Source organism: Tachypleus tridentatus, chromosome 1 (genome assembly GCF_004210375.1).
Source record: "Tachypleus tridentatus isolate NWPU-2018 chromosome 1, ASM421037v1, whole genome shotgun sequence".
NCBI classification, from domain to species: Eukaryota; Metazoa; Arthropoda; class Merostomata; order Xiphosura; family Limulidae; genus Tachypleus; species Tachypleus tridentatus.
Window position 1 is genome coordinate 76,245,032 of NC_134825.1, and position 25,075 is coordinate 76,270,106.

At 33.3% G+C, this 25,075-nt stretch overlaps 1 protein-coding gene across 1 annotated transcript in view; it reads right to left on the bottom strand.

Moving 5' to 3' along the window:
• LOC143252784 (kinesin-like protein KIF26B) overlaps window positions 1-25,075 on the bottom strand; it is a 65,416-nt gene that overhangs the window by 12,101 nt on the left and 28,240 nt on the right. The window contains exons 4-6 of the mRNA XM_076505473.1: window positions 12,352-12,529; window positions 2,723-2,932; window positions 457-550 (exon numbers count right to left, since the gene is read on the bottom strand). Coding sequence (XP_076361588.1) covers window positions 457-550; window positions 2,723-2,932; window positions 12,352-12,529 — 482 coding nt within the window. The remainder of the gene's footprint in view (window positions 1-456; window positions 551-2,722; window positions 2,933-12,351; window positions 12,530-25,075) is intronic.

A 25,075-nucleotide genomic window follows, 5' to 3' on the forward strand; every position in this document is an offset into this window, starting at 1 on the left:
CGGTCAGTTTGACCAACCTCGTAACCACATAAAAGTTACTTAAAACATCACAATTATCCTTTTATACTTTTTAGAGTTATTTCGAATTGTGGAAGAAAACAACATTCAATTACACTAAATAACTTAAAACTCTTAACAATATATATCTGTTTCTAATTCAATTTTATTTTGGATACTGTCTTGTAAAACTTTTGTATCTAGATACATATCGTATCAACCCTAATTTCTATGCATATTTTAAGTCTGTAATTAAACTTTGTGAGCATACATAACTGTTTTATATACGAATTCATAAAATGAATTTAAATGTCAAAAATAATGATTTCATTTTTTGAACATGAGATAAAAAGTTACATCTACTTACATAAAACTCACATTTAGTGAATAAAATATATGACTCTCTCTCTTTATTTTTTTACTTAAAGAAAAAAGTCTAATTGATGATGACATCTGTACCTAGCTTTGGATTTCCATACACGAAGAGGCAGCCGTCCATTCCGTTCACTACGGATTGAATAACATCAGCCAGAGCCGTTGATATAATCTCAGCCTTGACAAAAAATACATAAATAAAGTTGACGACTTATAAGGTTGGTTATGAATTTAAGATGAGTTAGTTAATTCAGGCGTTTACCAATCCTAACTTTTTCTTTCAAATTTTTTATGATAAAAATGAGCTGCAGTAAATTTTGAAATGCACATTATTTAACAGACCGGACATTGCTTGGAGAAAAATATCCATTTCTTCATATTCCCAAAAACGCACAAGGAAAATATTTTCACATTTATTTTACAATTTTATTTCGAGTTGGAAATTACAATTATTCTATATAACCTTCCCAGGAAACCAAACACTTTGTAAACACTAGTGTTGGTGTTTAGCACACAAAACCGACTTTCAGAATTTTATATGAATGATGAGCTAAAACCTGGTTAACTTTATATTACTGTTCACAAATACCAACAATACATTAAGATAAGACTGTTCATAATGACTGTCGCTGTATAAAAATTATTGATAAATGATCACATTATATTAAAATAAAATTATTGTCCATAACCACTAATATTATATCAGGACATAATTATTGATTACAGGAACTGGTTCCATAATACACTTATTCACAAATGATGAAGTGACTACACTTAATTGAATAACGAAATTTACAGCCATTTGTATATCGTTCCAAAGCTGAAAGTGCAAACCGTGTTTAATAGCGTTGCGTCTCTAATCCGAGAAGTCTAACCATTAGATCATGCTCGAGATTTTTCATAATAATTGACTAAAATGATTGTTCTAAAGGCTAACGTTATATTGGAATTTATATAAACTTTAAACCAGTAGCTACAGCATAACCATGGTAAGCAGATTGGACGTACCAAATTTCTTGAAGGCCGTTTTAATAGCACGCATCATATCTTCATTCATAACAGCTTTGATAGTTTTAACAAATACTTCTTATATCTACATCGTTCTAAAAGTCATTTTTATAATTAAAAGGCCAATTAATGAAATACTGCACAACTGAAATACATTTTAAAGGAAAGTACTGGATAGTACAGCTTAGAAACAACAACAAACAAACGCTCGATAAAACAACTCTTCTACAAGTATTTTTGAAGATACGCTTAAAATCTTATACCTCAACCAAAATAGAATAAAGATAGCATAAAGTTTACAGTTAGCTTTGAATGGATAGGATATTAAACTTAGTTAGAAGTGTGAATTCCTCATTAAGACAGTGCACATAGAGAAATCTCAACTTTCTCACGTGACATCAACATTAAAGGGTAATTGCTTGCATTTTGTATTGTATAATCTAATATTCTATTTTATAATTAAATAAATCTCTTGAAAACACAGCAAGTTATGGTAAATGTAAAAGGTACATGTCTTTATAGTTTCTCTTTTATACACTGGGGCGCTTTTCATTGGAACTTTCTAACAAGCACAGCTTGCTTACAGTTGCTATTTACATTAGTATTTCTTGCCAGTTGTGTGTTTTTTTCGTACAGCAAAACTACATCGAGCTATCTGTTGAGTCTCTTGAGGGAATCGAACTCCTAATTATAGCGTTGTAAATCCTTAAATTTAACGCTTTACCAGCGGGAAACTCTTGCCAGTTGGGCATAATATAATGTATTTGTATTTTATTTAAAGTCAAAACTACTAAGACTATTTGGCACCATCCATCTTTCTGAACTGCTGACAAGACAGAAGGTCCCTACTATCCATCATATACCTCGAAGGTTGACTATCACTCTTATAATACACCCACTGTTTAAATTGCGTGAACTACTTTTTTTAGTATCGCACGGTTTCTAATCCAGCTTGTCAGTTCCGACCTTCAAAGAAGTGAATCTGCGTGCCAATATAAAATGCAAAAATAAATGTTAAAAAACATGAATTTTAATTAACTGTGCGTGAATATGGAAAGCTAATGTTTGACTTATTGCATAAACCAATTATTTAACGTTTTAAAGCTACGTGATTTACATGAAAAGCTGAGGTTTACTTACGGCTGCTTAAATCATTCGACTTTCACGCAGTGGTTTACTGAGAAACTTGAGGGCTAATAACGCTAAATTCGGAATTCGATTTTTGAAATGAGTACAACACAGAAGGTGCATTATGCTGTTTTCTGCTTAACAACAACTGAAATGATTCGATACTTCTGACTTACAAACCTATACTATAAACACTTTAATTGTATTTCATTACCTGCGGGGTGTCCTGAGGAAAAACAGCATCAAAGGCGAACATCTTCGGTGCTGCCACTCCGACTCGTCGATCTACAGGGCTTGTAGTCCCACACGTTGTGGGGTCGTACAATGACACTTGTTTTTGCTTGACGTCAAGGAAGAGAAACGAAGACAGCCCACTGCTTTCTGCGGATAAGGGACCAGGACTCACTCGAAGCATAACTTTCACCTAAAAAGATGAGTTTATTTGTAGAGAAACTGTACTTTTTAAGTAACACATTTTATAATATTCATTTCACGTACACATTATATTATTCTAATCATTCCATTATCAATAAAAGTGGTTCATGTATTTTTTAATACTTCAACTTTATACCACTCTTTACGGAAACAAGAAACTAAGCCTACAAGAGAAGTTATAAGAACTTCTGAGTAAAAAGAGAATGAAAAGTATATTAATACATCAACGACATTAAATCTGCCACATCTAATGCCGATCTAATACCACGACTCATCACGCCGGTTGAAATACGACAGATATAAAATGATGACAGATGTCCAGATAAATTAGCCTATTTTTCATCTCTATGAGAGAGACAGAATTGGATGAAACGTTTCAGTGTAACTTGTTATAACTTGATCAACTTTAATGTTTTATCTATTTTATCTATGTCATTACGCCTCAGTATTAAGGTTAATATTTTATAACACTGTATTGTTTAGTAGTATTTTAGTTACTTGTACATGAATTAAACTACAAGTTTTTCAGAATAGCGGGCAAGCCAGCAACATAATAACCTTCACCTCGGAGTAAGTCAAGCGACCACATATACAGTGAAATAACCAGGTATGTAGGACATCAATGTGTCCACCAGATCTTTATAACAGCCATGCACAAATCATGTAATGCACTTTATGATACTGTATAAAAACAAAGTATCCATTCTCCATGTCAATGTTTAATTAAACTTGTAATATTTGTCTTTACTTTTTCGTTTGTTTTGTTTTTTGAATTTCACGTAAACCTATACGAGGGCTATCTGCGTTAGCCGTCCCTAACTTAGCAGTGTAAGATTAGAGGGAAAAAAGTTGGTCATCGCTACCCACCGCCAACTCTTGGGTTATTATTTTGTCAATGAATACTGGGATTGACTGTCACATTATAACGACCCCAAGGCTTAAGGCGAGCATATTTGGTGCGACGGAGATTCGAACCCGCGATCCTCAGATTACGAATCAAGCGCCTTAATCACCTGGCCATGCCGGGCCCTATTTTTTGTATGGTTATACATGCTCACATTCGTTTTCCAATCTCAGAAAGACCATATTGTTAGGTAACCATGTAATAATTCAGTTGAACAGATGGTAGAAAAACCTACAGGGTATAATTACAGCGGGATTTGGGTTCCTTGCAAACTAAAAAAATTAGAGAGAAAATGTTTTTAATGATTTTAATACATATACATATAAAATTTTAGTTTATAATACTCTTTGTATAAAAAAACTTCATTTTATATATTTGGAATTTTTGGAATTTTCCCCGGTGCAATGCTAAAATCAGGGGGTTCGATTCCCTGAGGTAAACAGAAGGTCGACAGCCCATTGTATGCTTTTGCACTAAGAAAACAACAACAATAATATTTTATGGAACAATTTGATTTTTTTCATATATATACAACATTCTAACGTAATAAACTGTTATATATCGCGATTTCAGACTTTAGTTTCGATTGCAATCACTACGATACTCAAATAAAATACAACTGAGTAAGTTGTCTGATTGTTTGTGGCGGGTGCACAAATCATAACCCTTTTAAAATATGTCAGTTTGGTAAAAGCAACGATCTGCAACTTTCTCATATGCCATACAAGCCAGAATTAAACCTGATTTTCAGTCAATTGACTACTCTATCGTCTGAGATAGTAAGACAATTTTTAACATTGAAAATTGCATAGTTACCACAATTTCCTAAATCCCAAAGCTATTCTATAAACTTTATAAATATGGGAATGTCCAGAACACGGGCTGAAAAGTCGGAATTAATTTATATACCAATATGACTGATATTCCAGTTAGAATTAACTAATATAGTAATAGGACTGATATTCCAGTTTGAATTAATTAATATACCAATACGTCTGCTATTCCAGTTAGAATTAATTAATATAAAAATATGACTACTATTCCAGCAAGAATTAATTAATATAACAATATGACTGATATTCCAGTAAGAATTAATTAATATAACAATATGACTGATATTCCAGTAAGAAGTAATTAATATATCAATAGGTTTGGTTTGTTTCGAATTTCTCGCAAAGCTACACGAGGGCTATCCGCGATAACCGTTTCTAATTTAGCAGTGTAAGACTAGAGGGAAGACAGCTAGTCATCACCACCCACCGCCAACTCTTAGGTTACGCTTTTACGAACGAATAGTGGGATTTACCGTAACTTTATAACGCCCTTACGGCTGAAAGGGCGAACACGTTTGATGTGACGGGCATTAGAACCCCACGTCCCTCAATTACGAGTCGAGTGCCTTAACCACCTGGCCATGCCGGGCTTTATACCAATAGGACTGCTGTTCCAGTCAGAATTAATCCATATAAAATAGGATTCCTGCTCCGCAAATAAATATAAATAACATTTTACGATTCAAGAGTCAGATCGTCATTTCAACCATCAGCTACAAAACTAGAACAAAGGTGACAATATATTTCATCTTTTGTTAAAAAGTTCTTTAATTTAATAATAAACTTGTGCTTGTTAAATCATACATATTTTTATGTTTCGTAGCGTCCTCTCTTTAACAGATCTTGCAGTCGTTGTTGGTGTAATGATGAATGTTAAAATACCCATTATAGCTTATTGAATTTGTTTACATCGATAAAATTCCTACTTTAGTTGATCTTGCACACGTTTAGGTGTAATTAATTTGGTAACATTATCTTTTAAGTAATGTTGTATGCGTTTACTTATTACTATGTTTGGTAACAGCCTTATTTTAATCTTGTTTTAGTATAATGAATGACACTGAGTAACATTTTCACTGTAACTGGTCTTAAAAGCACATAGATACACGCTGATTTCATTTAATTAATCAATATTTAATGGCAGACAGAAACGAAGGGCTCTGCATGGCCAGGTGGTTAAGGCACACCAATCATGCTCGCCCTTTCAGCCGTGAGGTCGTTATAAATGTGATGGACATTCCCACTATTCGTTGGTAAGAGAGTAGCCCAGGAGTTGATAGTGGGTGATGATGACTAGATACCTTCCCTCTAGTTCTACACAGATAAATTAATTACGGCTAGCGCAGATAGCCTTCATGTAGCTTTGCGCAAAATTCAAAACAAACCAAACCAGAAATGAAGATTACTGTCTTGTTATCTCTGTAAAACGAAACAACTGATAGAACAAAACTGTAAAATAATATTGTTAGACAAAATTATAAAAGCATATTGTTTTGATACAACAATCACATTTATCATGGCACTCGGTAATGTCTGCGAACTTATAATGTTTTACTTTGCTGAAAAAAATAGCGAACAATTCGAAAATGCTCGAGTTTTGGGTCTCTTTTAAAAATCATTGCAATTTAGAGTATGATCCCGTGTGCTAACTACGTAACCACAACTTACAAAGCTAACATTCAGGTTTCGATACCTGTGGTGGGCAGAGCCTGTTGTGCAGCTTTGTTTTAACTTCAAATAAACAAAATCACTAATTAATGAAACATTAAACAATGTCATTTAAAGCTTTGTTATGTAAGTAATTAAATAATCTAGAAATTATCCGGCATATTTGTATTTTTTGACGCATGTTTAACAAATGTTGAAAAATAAAGCATGTTATTAACAGTAAGAACTGAAACTGGAGTTCTATGTGTGTAACTTTTACCAATAAACTTGAATTTAGAACTTTGTCATTTTCTAGAAGTGCCACTCAATTTTAACTGGTGGTTGCATGGTTTATAACATTTATATTTTCAAATAGTTTCATGTACGAAAATATTATGCTGAGATATGATCACAAATACTGTTTTTTGCTATCATAAAATAGACAAATAAAACTTAGCAGTTAACTTCCAAAATGACCTATGATGAAAGTGTAATCTATAAAAGGTTTCTTTTCTATAAGCACATTCAGTTGTGATTTTTTAATATTTTCTGAGATATTTAATATACCACATTAAGCCACAAGGTGTGAAAATCAAATATTTGTTACATAAATTCCGTTTAATACTATGTGGTATATCATCGTTCCAATATTACTTTGACTCTTATATTCTTAATCATGTTGTTATGTCCATAATGTGTGAAAACCAGTTTCAGTAAAGTTCTTAGTTAATTTACTGTGCTAAACCTATCACTGAGTGTTAAACTTCAGAAACGTCTTCAAACTTCTTAAAGTAATATCTTTAGCATGATATTAAGTGGGAATTTAAGTCAGTTTTAATTATAAGACGTCTCAACCGTCAAAATAATTGTTTCTTTGAAGTTAAGCACAAGAAATACAGTAGGCTATCTGCCCACCATCGGTATTAAAACCCGGTTTCAGCGCTGGAGGTCCCCAGACATACCACTGTGCCACTGATGCCTTACGAAGCGAAAATGGCTTTTCTAGCAAAACACATGCTATTCACTTTCTTGTTGAATTATATTCGAAAATATTTGACCTATCTTCAAGTACTACACATATTACTATATCCTAAAAATCTAACGTTTATAAGAGCAAAATAGCTATTTCACTGGAGCATATGTTCCTCACTTCTTTATATCTGGCACTGATACGAGTAAGATGGCTGTTCCATTAGAACACATGTTACCCACTTCTCTTTATCCTACATTGATAAGAGTAAGGCGGCTGTTCCACTAGAACAGATGTTACCCACTTCTCTATATCCTACATTGATAAGACTAAGATGGCTATTCCATTAGAACACATGTTACCCATTTCTCTACGTCCTACATTGATAAGACTAAGATGGCTATTCCACTAGAGCGTGGATTATCCACATTTCAATAACAAAATCAGTGATAAGAGTAACCTGGTACTCACTTCTTTATATCATACTATGTATAAAAGTGCAATGTTTATCCTGTCAATCCCAACATATAAAAGTTATTTTATGTGTTATATTTTCTTCACTGGGAAATTGAGCAAACGACAAACATTCCAAAATTGTCTATATCCCTATTTATATTTTACAAAGAGCACCTTTTGCATCAAATTTCACGTACATTGGTCGAAACAAGGTTAAGTAATTGAATCAAACCTCTGAAGTTAAGGGTTTATTTAACCTTTTGATCAAACACTGTAAAATGAACAAAAGTGGACAAATCCTACAAGTTTTGTATGTTTATGCATGGGATCTCTGAAATAGTTTCATAGTACCAACTACATTGTAAATAGTCGAAATATGGCGGAGTAATTTTCAATAAACCCTGTAATTGCGCTTTTCGTGGCGTCTTAACTCTTTATAATTAATAAAAATGAACGACTCCATCATTTTTGTTCATAAATGTTTGGGATATAAATTGATCAAAAGATATCTAAGTAATTGATCACAAACCCAAAACTTATGCTTTTTTTGATGAGCTATATCCAAAATAGAACAAGTTCTATATTTGAAAACTGTGAGATGGCTGTTCGATAAAAGTTTAAAAAGACTAAAAAAAGGTGAATCGAACTATTTTAAGTTAGATTGTTGAGGGGATAAAAATTTATATTCATACCAATTTCCATCTTGATTGCTGTAAATATGAGCGCATAGGAACCCAAAAACACGAAAAAATGTGGTTGAATATATTCAGCCAACCCTACAATTTGCAATTCAATCCACCAATAAATGAAGAAACGGCAATCGACTGTAAACTTTCTGGAAGAATAATAAAAAGAAAAGGTCCAGCATGGCCAGGTGATTAGGGCGTTCGACTTCTAATCTGAGGGTTGCGGGTTCGAATCCCCGTCACACCAAACATGCTTGCTTTATCAGCCGTGGGAGCGTTATAGTGTGACTATCAATCCCACGGTTCGTTGGTAAAAGAGTAGTCCAGGATCTGGTGGTCGGTGGTGATGACTAGCTGCCTTCTTACACTGCTAAATTAAAAAAACAAACAGAAAGAAAGAATAGGAAGAAAGAATAGAAAAACAGTACGTCTTTCGAAGGAGACATGAAAATTAGATTGAAAAAGATATAAAAGCCAGGATAACAAAAGGATGGAAAAATGGCGTAAGGTACCTGAAGGCAGTTGCGACCTAAAAACGCCTAAGAAATTGAAAGAAATGGTTCGTCCAGTCATAATACGTGAGAGTGAATGTTGACCACCGCAAAAAGAAACAAAAAACATGTTACATACAATAGAGATAAAAATGTTGCGGTGTATATGTGGAGTCAGCGGGGAAAAAAAAAAAATCCATAGAAACCTTTCACACAACATATACATCAGAGGAAGCTTGGGTGTGAGAGTTATAATAGAAAAGATACAAAGAAGCCGCCTCAGATAGTATAGCCACATTACAAGAAGGTCAAAGTAACCTCGTCAGATCAACGGTAATAAAATAATAAAAATGACGACAAAACAATGAGATGGTCTGACAACACTAGAATGATGACTAAACAGTTGGATGGTCTGACAACACTAGAATGATCACCAAACAATGAAATGGTCTGACAACACTACAATGACGACCAAACAATGGGATGGTCTGACAACACTAGAATGACGACAAAACAGTTGGATGGTCTGACAAACTAGAATGACGACCAAATAATGGGATGGTCTGACAACACTAGAATGATGACTAAACAGGTGGATGGTCTGACAATACTAGAACGACGACCAAACATTGGGATGGCTGACAACACTAAAGTGGACGTGAAAACTTTCGTTGTTGAAGAATAAGTTAGAATGAGGGGTCGGATCAAATGAAAACAGTTGACTCATGAAGCAAACCCCACACTCAAATGGGATAAACGTTAGGAAGTTAATGTTTAATATTCCATTTAGTATCGTATTAAACAACTTTAAAAATTATAGTGGATTCTTGATGCATGTTTATCCACTCCGTTACTTTTACTTAACATTATTTTATTATTATTTCTTTGCTCAACTTCAAGGAAAGCGTCGGGTGTTAATCCTACGGAATGCTAATATTATAGAGATAGTTTTAACACGTTCAAAGTATAATGTAATTTACATTAATGTTAAAACTGTAATATACAAAAAATATGCATTGTTTAAATTTGACACTTTTGACAGTAGGGCATGTAGGTTTGTTTAATACACGTGATAACAAGTTTTACTTTCATGTTTTATTTTGTACCGTTAAGATACAAAGGGACGAAAGTTTTAATTTTTTCTTCGTTTAATATATTCTGAAAGTAAGATTTTCAGTATTTTTCTTTTGACACTTTTGACATCAGATTTTCCCAGTTGTTTCTTTTATAGTTTTTGTGACAGATTATACGTCAATTTTTCACTCGATATGTTTGATGAACGAAAACTCTTATAATTTCCCTTAGACACTTTTGTTAAGGTTTTACAGTTTCTTGTTTTAAAGCACTATTAATATTACGTTTTATTGTGTTCTGCTTCCTTGATGGTAGCAAAAGTATGTTTTTATATACTCTAGGTCATGTAATTGATAGTTTTTATTCAAAACTATTCGTGTTAGGTTTCTTGTGTTTTTTATCTTTCCAGTCTTCATGGTAAGTTTCATAGTTTTTCATTTAATGTTCTTGATGTAAGTTTTATTTCAGACTCGTTTTTGTTGTTTTTAGTTGTAGATGTTAAAAGGTTTCTTTTTAATCACTTTTGATAGTGGTAAGTTTAGTTTTTATTAGTTTGACACTCTTAAAGGTATGTCTTACATTTTTTCGTATGATTCCCTTTATTGTATGTTTTGTAATTTTCATATGACCCATTTGAAAGTGCCTTTTACTCTCTGTTGTTTCATACTTTTTGTGGCAGTTTACAACTTATCCTCTTAGACTCTTAATGGACACGTTCTACAGTTCTTTGATTGGCACTGTTCGTACATTCATTTTATCGAATAACTTTGTTTTTCTGCAAGCCCGGTCTTTCACGATGACTGTGTCGTAGAGTTTCATTACATATGTATCCGACCATAGTTATACAAGTGTAATAGAAATGTTTTAATCGTTTTTCTTTCGTTCCCAGTGGCTTCTGCGGACCTACAACGTTAGAATCCAAGTTTCGATACTCGTGGTTGGTAGAGCACAGATAGTCTACTGTGTAGTTTTGTGCTTAACATCAAACTGTTTTTCCCTCTTTTTACTGCTATACCACCACTGTCTTACAATATACTACGTGCGACACTCCAGAATACTGAAGTTTCACAAAACTATGTAATAGTAGTAAATTACAAGAGATATCATATTAACAAGGAAATGTAAAAAAACCTTTTCAGCGAATATCCTTTTCTTTGTTACTTTGTACGGGGAACTCGATGTATTCATGTCTAACCAAAAATGAGATGTCATTCGCATTTGTGGTTACACAAAATTCTTGTAATTGGCATTTATGAATATACATATCGAAGTTATTATTTGGATAGACAAGAAGACCAACGACGGCTACTTTGTAGATAAACAGAAAAGTGAACGATATCTGCATGTTGACTCTATTAATCACAGATACAATTGAATTTTTGACAAGTTGAACTCCAAAACATTTGTGTTTTGGATACATTCTATACGTCAACGGTAGCTAAATTATAGCCATAAACATTAAATACTCAAATGTTTCGAGTGGTCATAAACGACAAGAATCATAACGTTTTAAGTAGTCATAAACGTTAAGGAAATTTTGTTTAAAGCATCCAGTAAAACGTTAAAGATAACAACTGTCTGGTTAGTAATAAAGACAGAACCGCGACTACACTTGGTAGTAGCCAAGTGTAGCTGCTTTCCAGAGAACGAACAAAGAAAAGCTCATAACAGTAATCTGACCCTCAAGTTACGTTAACAATAACTTCAGTCATTAAATAGGCTTTTTAAATTACATTTTAAAGTACAAAACGCCATGAAGTTATTGAATAAAATACGAAGTCATTAACATAAATGAGTGATAACACTTTGTTTGTTTGAACATTAACATAGAGCAACACAATGGGCTGTCTGTGCTCTGCCCATTACCAGTATCGAAACCAGGATTCTGGCGTTTTAAGTCCACGGCATACTGCTGTACCACTGGGAGGCAATAATAATAACACATGAACTATTACAGAATCTTCTTGGTATGTTGGAAATGAAAGCTATAGTTGTTTAGAAAAAGTTTTATTCGATTTTTTATATATGAGCTTTTTTTAGAAGACAGTTAAACCCCAGCACTTATAATTGCCATATTGATATACTCAAGGAAAGGGTTCGATTGGTATAAATCATAACTAAGAAATACAGATGTAATAAACTAGGGAGACTATAGCGTTGATATTAGATGTAGTATTCGCATGTTCCAACATCTTTTATCAATTTTCTTTATAACTACAGAGAGTTGAGTGTTTAGTGCTAGAGTTCTGATAAAAACCAAGGGCTATCATTCCATAATTACATAAGTAGAAATATTAAGCATAATAAAATGTTTCATAGCTAAACCAAGGTAACAGTGTATACTTACCTTGCCAAGACTAATTCCATCCCTCCGACTTGTAGCTCGTAACAGAAGAGGAGGAGCAGGGGGAGGAGACGAACCGATGATTTTGGCGAAATCTGTATGAAACATGGTCGTTTCGAACTGATGACCATTGTAGCATCTCCTTCGTTTCTTAGTTGTTAAATTCAGCTGCTGTGTAGCCCTAGAGAGCATGGAAATTAATTAGAGAAGTATTAATGATCAGTTCACATTTTCTCTTGTGATAATTCCCGTAACAAAAAAATAATAATTTCTTAGGAATGGAGATATCCAGACTGGATGAGTCTGTCAGTAATATAAGTTATTTTATTTTCGAGTTATTAGTACAGTTTGCTTTGAATTTTGCTTAAAGCTACACGAGGGCTATCTGCGCGAGCCGTTCCTAATTTAGTAGTGAAAGACTAGAGGGAAGGCAGCTGGTGATCACTACCCACCACCAACTCTTGAGCTACTCTTTTATTAACGGATAGCGGGATTGACCGTAACATTATAACGCTTCCTCTGCTGAAAAGCTGAGTCTGTTTGGTGAGACGGTGATTCGAACCCGCGACCCTCGGATTACTAGTCGAGTGCCTTAACCACTTGGCCGTGCTAGGCCTTACATTGCCAAAAGTAAAGTGAGCTATCTGACATCTCGTGCAAATACTGAACATTGGACAGCTTTGTTTAGCTGTCTATCACGTTATTCAAAGGATGCAAGCCATTATTGACATGAATAGTAGCCACGTTGAGCAGAAAGAGAACTGGTCAAGAGTTTTGGTGGCCACTGATTCGTGTCTCCTATGTACTCATTGTTATTTCTACCACGAATCATTGATCTTTGACGAATATTATTCACTTTATTGTTGTTCAAACACGTCAAGAAACATCGTAAAAATCACTGTATATAGAGAAGTAGCATGTCGGGAATACATATACATCATTAATCATATCCGGCGTTCTAAAACGGTTCACTCTTGAAAATATCGTCGTTGTATGTACTTAACTTTTGGAGTTTTATTCATGCTTGTTTCACATTAAAATTCCATATAAATCTATATAACTTTAACTTATACATACTGAATGGGATTGTGGTTAACACTTGGAGTGAATAAAACATATGTACTCTGTCATACAGAGAATGTGTCAGTAGAAATTTTTAATATACTTAGCAACTTGATACGTATTAAAATCAGAGAAAATGTTTCTTTACTTTTGACTACAGCACACATTCACGTGCATTCAATAACATATTAGAAATCTCTTTGGTACATGAGATTCGATATACTCAGACAGTTTATGTAAAGTCTGCATTCAAGTTAAGTGACTTTACAGATTTGACATATGTACAGTCGTTGTGAGCCTGAATACCATGGTACCATGCAGTTTCACCTTAAACTGAAATTTATTCAAGTAGTGTCTGTAAATACACTTACACCTACGAGAACTTTTACACGTATCTTCCTCCATTTACAATTAAATTCCTTTGAGTTTCATTTCTCACGTTTTATAAATACTTATCTACATAAAACACTATTCGTCAGTCTCAGATGCGTTGTTCATTATGCATGTTTCTGGCGTTTGACTAAAACTAAGTGGGAGTGAATATTTACTGAAAGTTTCTACAAAATCTAATTGCAACGTAAAGCGATCGAACAGCAACCAGCCTACCAATTAGTTAACTCTTTCATTTTAGTCACATACATTGAAGTGGTATTATAGTGCCAAAGCTCCTTAGAAAGGTCCTTCCCCCACTGGTTCAGCAGAAAGTTTGCAAGTTTACGATGCTAAACTTCGGGAATGTAGGTGGAATGGAATAGATAGCCCTTTGTTTAGCTTTGTCACCCTCCTACTTTTAGAAAGAAAGAGAAAAAATACCATATACATTGGTAGGGGCTACAGTTGACATAAATAATATACGATGCCAAGAGAGTCTCGTTAACTTACAATTTTTATTGACTGGGGAGAATTAATATCCTTGGGTTGAATGTAAACGTCAGTTACTTTATTTCAAATCTTGGCAACAACCCTAATGATTTTTATCATTTTTTTCTTACGTATAAATACACTAGATTCTCTTTAATTTTTGAGTATGAATCATACATGTTTATAAGTGAATACAATTTAATAACGTAATGATTGCACATGCACAGAAAAAGTGCCTATAAATGGATTGCGCACTTTAAAACACCTTGTAAACGGATGAAGATGAGTACATGCAGTAAAGCATCTGTTAATCGATCATTTTTGAAATTTTATCCTTCCTCCTCAGTTTTGGCCTAAATTAAGATTCAAGATTTTATAAATAGATAACGTCAAAACTTACAGATGATTCTGTTGTTAGTGTAACTGAAGATTTTGAAGTTATTCTATCACGCACTTACTACATCGAAAAATCAAATTAAACAATACAAAAACAAGAGATCTATGTTTTATATCAGAAGTGCTGGATGCAACATAAGTAACAAACGCTATTGCAACAGCGAATGAGGCCTTTTAACGCAGTTTTGCGAAACCTATGTGGAGTTTTCCTATTGAAATTGATACAATAAATATCACAGAATTGGAGATTTTAAAAACACGTCAAAAACTTTCGTGTGTAGAAAATTCGGACAGTGTAAAGGTTATTAGAGAAAACTATTACCATCTTAGACTCATGATGACTGTCTCAACTTGATGAACCATAAAAATTTTTTCCACTTTCAACATCATGTACAAGTTGATAAGATTCCATCTCTTGGAAAAGTCAATAGGTGTAACTTCGGGAATTATAATACGTGCCAGATTGCCCTAAAAACAATTTAGCAACTTATGTCCTAGATACAAATCAACGCCCCTTCAATTCCAATAAAAATACTCACATACCTTGATGTGGTGTAGATCTTTTCTTTTTGCATTTCGAAGATAATGGTGTCATTAAAATGTTTTTTCTCTTCTTCAGCAAGATACAACATCAACTTATGTTATTCTGTACTGACAGAAACGACTCCTTACACCCGGAGGATCTATCACAAAATTACTCCTGCTTTCTTCTAACTATATCTCGGAGAGCAATTTAATGTACTCCGACATATCAGGTTTCTTCCTGTCTTCTTCTCACTAAATATTACTTTATAACTTGGTGAGGAAACTTTTTTTTTCTGTCTGTAACTTGCATTCAGACGTTTCGTTTAGACTTTATTTGCGATAAGTCACTTTTCCATTGGCAGTTTTTTGGTATCGTAATCTTTGATGTTTTTTCATCATACTTTATACTCATACTGAAGTAAAAACAATATTTGTGTAACTTACGAAGATCAAAATACCATAAACTTTCTGCAAACTTGCATGCAACAAACTCTATACGAAAGGCTTGTTATTCCTTCAGTCACAGAACAGTTTATTTCATAACGAATGCTTGGATTCTCCAGCAGAAGAGGTCACTTTACTTCTGATATTTCACAATAATTCTTCACTAGGAGGACTCACTTTGAGCATCTGCATTAACATCACTTTACCACAGCTTTAGAAGCTTTTATTAAAAAATAATTTTGTTGATGATAATAAATGTACAAAATTAATGTAAATTATTAAAAGGGAAGAAGTGTAATTTTTCCCTTAAGGAAGTGATTTCGGAAAACAAAATAGATTAAATAGAGTCTTACTGCTTTTTTTAAATTTCTAATAAATAGGATCTATTTGAAAAACCATGCGAAGTTTTATCCAAATCGAACTAAAAATGTGGGAGGTGTTTTGATGACAAATGGACATCAGCCATTTACATATATATATACATATAAAAATGTTTGTTTCGCACTAATTAGTATCATACCAAAGTGATGGGTTCACCATGCAAGATCACGACCCTAAACCTCAAGCTCTCTCTCCAGACCTAATTTTACAGGACTTTTAGTTGTAAGGTCATGTAGCATTTACACATTACATCCATTCTGAGCGACACTGGCCGATCTCAAAAATCGTATCAGGGAAATATATGTTGATAAGTTCAGATCATTGCTTCTGAATGAATTTGATAAATGATAATGACAGCTCTAGAAGTTCGTCGAGAGCAACGGAAGATAAATGAAGATGGTATAAAATAGCTGTGTTTATCACATATCCTTATGTTTCGTAAGTCAGCTATTTTATTTTGGTTTTAATCAGAAACCATGATAACATATGTTTGTCACTGGATGAAGATAATTTCTCTATCATGTAGAAGATTCAAAGAGGTCTGTTAACCCTTTGTCAAAGGAAGCTTGTAATTATTTCGTAGCGTTCCATAATCGCTATGTTTCTTTATTTTTGTTTGGAGAAGAAATTCGAACTGATAATGTCTTCGATCAGATGAAAAGTTAATTACAAAATTCCTTTACAAGGAACATGTGATACATAACCTCATTAGCATTCAATAACCAAACAAGAATGTTTTATGGAAATTGAACAGTCTGTCATTCATTGAAGAAAAGTGAAAATATAGTATCCTTAGTGTTACATGTATATGTACACAGCATATCCAAACATTAAATGACGTATAATTAAATGTAAATTTATGAAAAAATTGAAACTACAATAAAAACATCCAACACTGGGGCAAATATCTTATGGTAAATCATTATATAATGTACTCTGGTTTCTGAGATACTAGAGGATGTATTGTGTTGAGGTATACCGTACATCCAGTTTTAACTCAACTTTTTCGGCTTCACACGCTTAAGAAGAAAAATAAACAATGGAGTAGATGTTGGCGATCTAACCCACAACATCTCATAGCTTTCAGAACTTTCGCTGTCTAAAGCTGCATTTCGGAAAATGGTTGTTCACACAAAATAAAATAAAATAACAATAATAATCAGTAAAGAAACAATAGAAAACAATATATCGATGGAGAAAACATAAAACCTTTAATGAGAGGAATTACCTTTACCTCAAATGATAAATCAAATTAATTTAAATTCATTGAAGATATACATGAACGTATTAGAAAATTAAGATTAACAGAATTTTTAAAAGAATAATGTTGATGAGAATTAGCCCTTGAAACAAATAGAAGGTAATTTTGTATCTATAAAAAGTAGAAATATAAAACTAGATTTAACTTATAGTTGTATAGAAAATAAGTGTTATAAAATCCTTCCAATTAAAGACATTTAAATACAAGAAAAAACTTTAAAATGTGGAACTTTCATTCAAAAAGTGATAAGACTGTTGTTATCATAAATTAAAAGTACTGTGATACGCTTTGAGAATATTCAAATGATAAAGAAACTTATAAAAATATTTCGCTATATATGTTCTAAATTTTATAAATAAAGTGAAAGAAGAAATTACATAATATATAGAATAATTTATAAATGTACAAACTAAGAAATAAAACGATCATTTGTTGAGTAATTATACACTGGGAATATTTTATGTATTTCTTAGAATTTATAAAAGTAAAGAAATTAAAGAAATTTTAGACAAAAATAAGGTGGGATAGCTGTGGATAAAGATACTCTAAAAATTTCAGAAAGACCAATTCAGTTAGAGAAAGGGAAGGCGTTTGAGCCAGTGAGCTCTATTTTGGCCATAATATTAAATCTATTTACATCTAAAGTACAAATTTATATAAAATATGATGGTGATTTTCATAATCGATCACCAGAGATAATTGAAAGAAATATAATTTTAATATCATTAGATGTTGTTTTTCATCTAAATATCAAATATGAATTTGTATACATAAGAAAGAGGCTGATGTTTATCTGTCAGCAAAACTCCCACAATTTGAGTACGATCTGGATGAAATTTTACACAATTTTTCGACATCATAAGAGAAAGTTTCTGACAAAGTTTCATCAAAGTTTGGTCTCTCACAGAAAAAAAATTGTACATTTGTTCAATTTGTTTACAAATAAGTTAATAGATTTGTACGAAGTTTGTTGCTTACAAATTTGCAGGAATTTTGTAGCAACTCGATATCTTTAAGTTACACAAGTATTTCTTTACTTCAATATGAGTATAAAGTGATAAAAAGAACATCGCAAATCACAATGCCTAAAATATGCAAACGTGAAAGTGACTTATCACGGATAAAGTCTGGAACTTTAAGGAAGAATGCAAGTTACAGATATAAAGATATAGGCTTGTTTACAAAGTTATAAGGCAATATCTAGTTAGAAGTAGCCAGGATAATTTCGTGACATAGAAAGAGGCACACTGTTGAGCTCACCAAGGTCTTGCAAAACAGCCGCCCTCAGGGCGACGTTTCTGCCAGTGTGGTATATAAACTATTGGGTATTATTTATATAGATACCCTGAATTATTACATTCACGTTTTAAAGGTAAGTGTAAATAATGATGATTAAAACTTGTTTTAAGTAACTGCTATTTTGTTTACAGGAACAATATACATTAACAAATCTCTGAAACGTCAATGGGAATGAAAGTTGCACCAACTTATGCCACTTTAGTGATGTGATATTTTGATAATGAGGTGTTCAATAGTTTATTAAATTATTTTGAAGATATGTATATTTATTATTTGAAGAAAAATTGGAAAATATTTATAGATTAATGTTTTATATTATGAAACTGAGCCTTTTATTTTAAAATTGTGTTTAATATTTTAATTTATGCACATCAGTATTTATATTTTATATTAATCATCCTATACATACAAACTTAAATATTTCACTTTGCTTAAATCAAAGATTTTATCTATTGTTTCTAACCTGGGAGTTCAACAACACAGACTTATAGAATTATAATCTTACCTTATGAAGTTTTATTCTCCTAGCACGTGTAAAAAAGGTTTAAAATTAGCTAATATTAAAAAGTAAACTAAGAATAACATATTACGCTGAAGTTAATTTGAATATTAATGTTTATTTTGAATTTCTAGGTAAGGCAAACAATCATCATTCCTCATGGCCAACTCTTGCACTACTATTTTATAACGAATACTGGGATTGACCGAAACATCATAACACTCTCACGGCTGAACGGGCAAGCATGTTTGTATGGCGGGGATTCAAATTTGCAACACTCAGATTAAGAGTTGAGCGCCCCTAACCACTTGGCCATGCCAGGCCTCATTGTAATGATATCTAAAGAGATGAAACTCTAAAAGCTAAATTTGAAAATACAGAAATAATAATATCACCTGAAGACGAAAGGCGAAAGACTTTCGAAACGCCGTCCTCTACACTTGTGTCTCCACAACAGGCAGTTGCCATCCATTCTAAAAGTTTCATCATATATAATGCTCTAAGGTTAAAAACGTGGTAAGTGTTACATTGTTTAGTAGGTTTTGTTTGATAAAGCTTTATTGTAGAATCTGAAGAGTATTCTGGACGATACGAAACCAGTATTTTATGCTTTTGTGTATCTGCAGTTCTATTTATTTCTTTTAGACTAACAGCAATAAATAAATATTTTAAAGTAATTTTCATGTTCTTTAGTTTTATTAACCAGTTGCTTCATCAAATTATATTTGTTTTCTTGTATGTTTATGTAGGTGTGTGTGTGTAGAAAAAAATATTTATTTTACAAAGTAAAATAATTAAGTTGCTAAATCTGACGTTCATATTTTATGATTCTTTAGAATGTATAAAATCTAACATTTATTGTAACTAGACTACTTTGAAGTACACGGGACTTAATGTGAACATTTTTCATTCTTAATTTAAAATATCAGTCAGAAGCCTGGAATCAAAATGTTTGGAAATCAAAAGAGATCATAAAACAAAGGCATTGCTTTGGTTTACACTTTCTGTTCATACAAAGCACTGCGATATGATACGTAAGATATTCATTTCGAAACATAATAAACTGAATAATCGATACTTAGTAGGTTCTCCTCTGGCCTTAAGTACAAGACGAATCAAGCAAGCATGGATGCTGCAAGATTTTTTGAGGGCTACCAATCAATATTTTTTTCCAGTTTTGCTGTATTAGTTTCACATATAAGTTGGCTTACCTTTCAAAATATTTCTTTACTAACTGGTACCAAAATTTTTCAACTGGAAACATTGGTTTGTTTCTTTCGTGGCTTTTATTTCACTATCATTCTTCATCCCCATCAAACACCCTTTAAACAACAGGACAATGTGTCTTGGATCATTATACTACCGAAATTCAAAACCAGGACCAATTAAATGTCCTGTAACAGGAACTACGTGATGAACAAGGATAACGTGCTTCTTTGTTATGTCATCAAGTATCCCTCACTTCTGTAGCATGTGCACACTCTTATAGACATCATGTTTCAACGTCTTTACTCGCATACTATTGTCTAAACGTCTCTACATAAAACTAAATGATTGTTTCGTAAATCCATATTATATCGTTCCACTTTTTTTCTCCCGTTTTTAAGATCTTTTGCAAAATATAAGCGATCGACCACGTTCGTATATCAAAATGTTTATTTTTCAGGGTGTTTTAAAAGATGTTGAGTTTTAAATGTTTTGAATGACATTTTCTTCCCTTCTACATCCTCCCTCCAGGCTTACAACGTTAAAATCCAGCTTTTGATACCAGTGATATACAAATCACAGATAATCCAGTGACTTAGGGCTTACCAACAACCGGACCTACATTATGGATGTTTCTTAAATTCTTTACTTTTCACCAGCACTCTTCAAAAACAATATACTGTAGAATTTTCCTTTCGTTACGTAATTCTTGATTACTGTCCACTAGTTAGTTTCATTTTCCTTTTTGGCCAGGTGGGTTAAGGTGTTCGACTCGTAATCTGAGGGTCGCGGGTTCGAATCCCCGTCGCACCAAACATGCTCGCCCTTTCAGCAGTGGGGACTTTATAATGTGACGGTCATTCCTAGTATTCGTTGGTAAAAGAGTAACCCAAGAGTTAGCGGTAGGTGTTGAAGACTGTCTATCTTCCCTCTAGTCTTACACTGCTAAATTAGGGACGGCTAGCGCAGATAACCCCCGTGTAGCTTTGCGCGAAATTCAAAAACAAACAATTTTATTTCTTTTTTGTATACTTTATTCAACTCGAAACTTACAGAGATCTTGGATGGTATTGACACTTTACTGACATTCACGGTAACTATTTCAACTGAAACAAGAACATTGTTAATTTAAAACATATGTATCAATGGATCAAGAATATTCAGGCTAGGCCTAACAGAGATAATGTTTATAAAGTGAAGAGTTGTTTTATTATAATCACAAAGGATTCTAAGCAATTCACTTACAGCAAGACATAACGAGTAGAAGACTAATGTTACAAACACATGTCAACGTTTATGACATTTGTATATAACAGAGAGAACCATGACAAATGTTCTGCCAGCAATGGTTCTTATTCACGTTGATTTTAATTGTATTGTTTGTTTTGAATCTCGCGCAAAGCTTCTCGAGGGCTATCTGCGCTACACAGATTCTCCTCGCTACACTCGGACTTATGATTTTTATTGCGACACGGAAATCATGTTAAATAAATCAGTATAATCTGTATTACTATGATTTATGTCAAACATTCATTCTACAGAAAGTATATATTAAACATATTTCAATAAGATGGAAGACTCCTTTCTGACACATGACAATTGTTGTTGTTTTTTGTAAAAAGAAAAACGTGCTTTTATGTTGAGACTCAAGACTTAGTGTTACAATCCTGTCTCCTTCTATGCGTCTTAATCGTGACACATCTGTCACTGTGACAACGTTCTTGGATTCACTTCCATGACCATACTGGAACTGTGTATTTATTGATTCCGTTCCACACAGAGTAAGAAGACCTGCAGAAGACTAGCACCAGCGTGCCATGTTCATAGCACGTTTTGTAACTTTAAAACGAAGAGTATATTTCCTTATACCAAATTCTGTGATTTCACGTTATAGAATGATACAGAGCCACAAGTAAACAGCAAAAAAGCAAACTTATGGACAGTGCAGTGGGTTCCTCCCTATGAAATATCTTGTTTTGTTTTCACTGATTATGTTTATTCGTGTATATGAAAGCTATTTTAATGGATAAATAAATCATTTTATTATCAATTTGATAGCGATTGTTCATCATATATTCTTAAGAAACAATAAGTTGAACGCCGTGGGTAATGTTTCTTCTTTTAATGTAATTTTCAAAACAGTGAAGGAATATGATTGAGAAAAACCCTGAAGAAAAAAGGCTTAGATGTTGAATGGCAAAACAATCGATTATATGTACTCTTTCCAAGTCAAATGATTATAGAGTATTATATATATATGTTTCTTTTTCTTTCTTACGTAGTGCCAAAAACATTCTTAAGAATGGACTTACAAGTCATATAAATCTTAGTAACTAACAAATGATATTATTTAAGTACAATCCATAATTTCAAGTAACTTCCAGTACACAATAATAAGAAATGTCACCTTACAGTAGTAGTGCACATTGGAAGGACTTGTATATTTTGGCAATAAAGTTGAAGGGAAAAAAAACGACCAATAGTCTCCAGATAATAAAAGAAAACACTCTGTTTCATCATACGCTCAGCCCTTGCGGCTTCACCAGTGCTAGTATTATTATCTGGAGGGTATATTGTAGTTGTTTTCTTCCTTCGCTTTGCTGCCGAAATGTCTAAATTTCTCCACTACGTATTACAAGTCCTGAAAAACAACAAAATGTTTTCATCTGTCAACTAAATGTATTAGAGTGTCACAGCAACAATTTTTATCACTTAATAGACAGTCTCTGACTGTAAACATTTTCAATTTAATTTTAGGAAATAAGAAGTCAAAACCAACGAACAGCTGAGAAAATAAAGATCTTATAAATTAAACTAATAAAATACAAAATTAAAACCCTGTTAATGTTTCCTTGAAATTAAATTCATTCAGAAATTGATAATCAATCAATACGTTTGTTTTAGTAGAAAGCTGCATAATACGCGGAAACTATTCAAAGGCTATCTGAGTTTAATCGCTCTTGTTGTGAGGTAATAGACTAGAAGGAAGCTAGTCAACACTATCCACTGTGAGGGCCCGGCATGGCCAGGTTGTTAAAGCGCTCGGCTCGTAATCTGAGGGTAGAGGGTTCGAATCCCCGTCACACCAAACATGCTCACCCTTTCAGCAGTGGGGTCATTCCCACTATTAGTTGGTAAAAGAGTAGCCCAAAAGTTGGCTATGGGTGGTGATGTCTAGATGCCATCCCTCTAGTCTTATACTGCTAAATTAGAGACGGCTAGTGCAGATAGCCCTCGTGTAGCTTTGCATGAAATTAAAAAACAAACAAACAAATAAACAGCGACAAAAATATGCAGACAAATATGAGTTATGAAGAAATTACTTGAGAAGTTATGAAAATTTAAACATGAATTAGTTGATTTACTTCTACAGATGATTAAACAGCAAGTAAAAGAGAGAGGAAATTAATTAACAATGTGAGAATAAAATATTCTGACCAGAAATTTAAATAATTGGCCAAGCAGCGTAATAATGAGATTACATGATAAAGAATCTCACAAATAAACTGATAAAAACAACTAGTTGGAACGTTTTACTTCTTACTATATTGGTTTTAGTCTAGTTTCCTCCTTAGTTTCCAAAGAAAAGAAAAAGTATTCTAAATGTAAATCTCTTTGCTAGGTAACTGTTTCTTTAAGTCACGTGTGAAGTACAGCCGAAAAAAGTCTCAGTGAAAAGGCACTTACAACAATTACATTAGTTGGCATTACTTACGTTGTATGATGGTGTCAAAAACTAATCGATTTGGGGAAGATCATGTAACAATCAGTCTTTTCCAATACAAAATATTTCGAAAACTTGTATCTCTCTTACGTTTAATGCTATTAGAAACAACGGAATGTGTATATATAAACATGCATACTATGCTAGGGCACGAGGACCATTTAAAAAGTTTTATTTGTTTCGAATTTCGCTCAAAGCTACATGAGAGACATATGCACTAACCGTCCCTAATTAAGCAATAAAAAATTAAAAGGGAAGCGGCTAGTTATCACCACCCACGGCCAACTCTTGGGCTACTCTTTTACCAATGAATAGTGGGATTGGCAATAAGTTTATAACGCTCCCCCTTCTGATAGGGCGAGAATGTTTGGTGAGACGGGTATTCAAACACGTGACCCTTAGACTGCGAGTCAGGTGTCTTAACCATTTAGAAAGAAACCTGCAAACAAGTCGTACAAAGTGCGTCGTTTTGCAACAGACGCAAATAAACGGACACAAAGGTTAATGACAAAATCCGTTCACGTGCCCCAGACAAGATCTCCAAGTGGCAAAACGTCACAACCTTGATGTACACAAATTCTCTCTATGGTTTATTGTCGCTTACCTTAGGTAGCTGGAGAATGACACGGATAATCATGATACTTCATACGAACACATTACAGTCAAGTCGCCAGACGAAGCGCCAAGGGACTTATGTACAGTCGTACTGTTGAAACGAGCACTGGGAAATGCTAATGCCGTACACCAGATTAGTTATGGAAACCTTGCAAGGAGTAGTGGTGTAATTTAGTAATGACAGCAAATAGTGTGGTTTAGAAATAGCAGCCTTAAGAAGGAAACTTTGCAATAAAAATTATGCTGTATGTCTATTGTCAAGTTGTATAGTTGTGAGGTGGACTAGAACTCAACGTGGACCACAGCGAAGGTCTGTCTTTAATTTACTCATTCCGAGGTTATATCTCTTGAAACGGAAGTTGGGAGTAAAGTATAGTTTTAAGTCTTTTTTAGTTTTTTTTATGGTTAAGGAAATATGAAAGCGTTTAAATGAATTAAAGAACAGTTATGTATA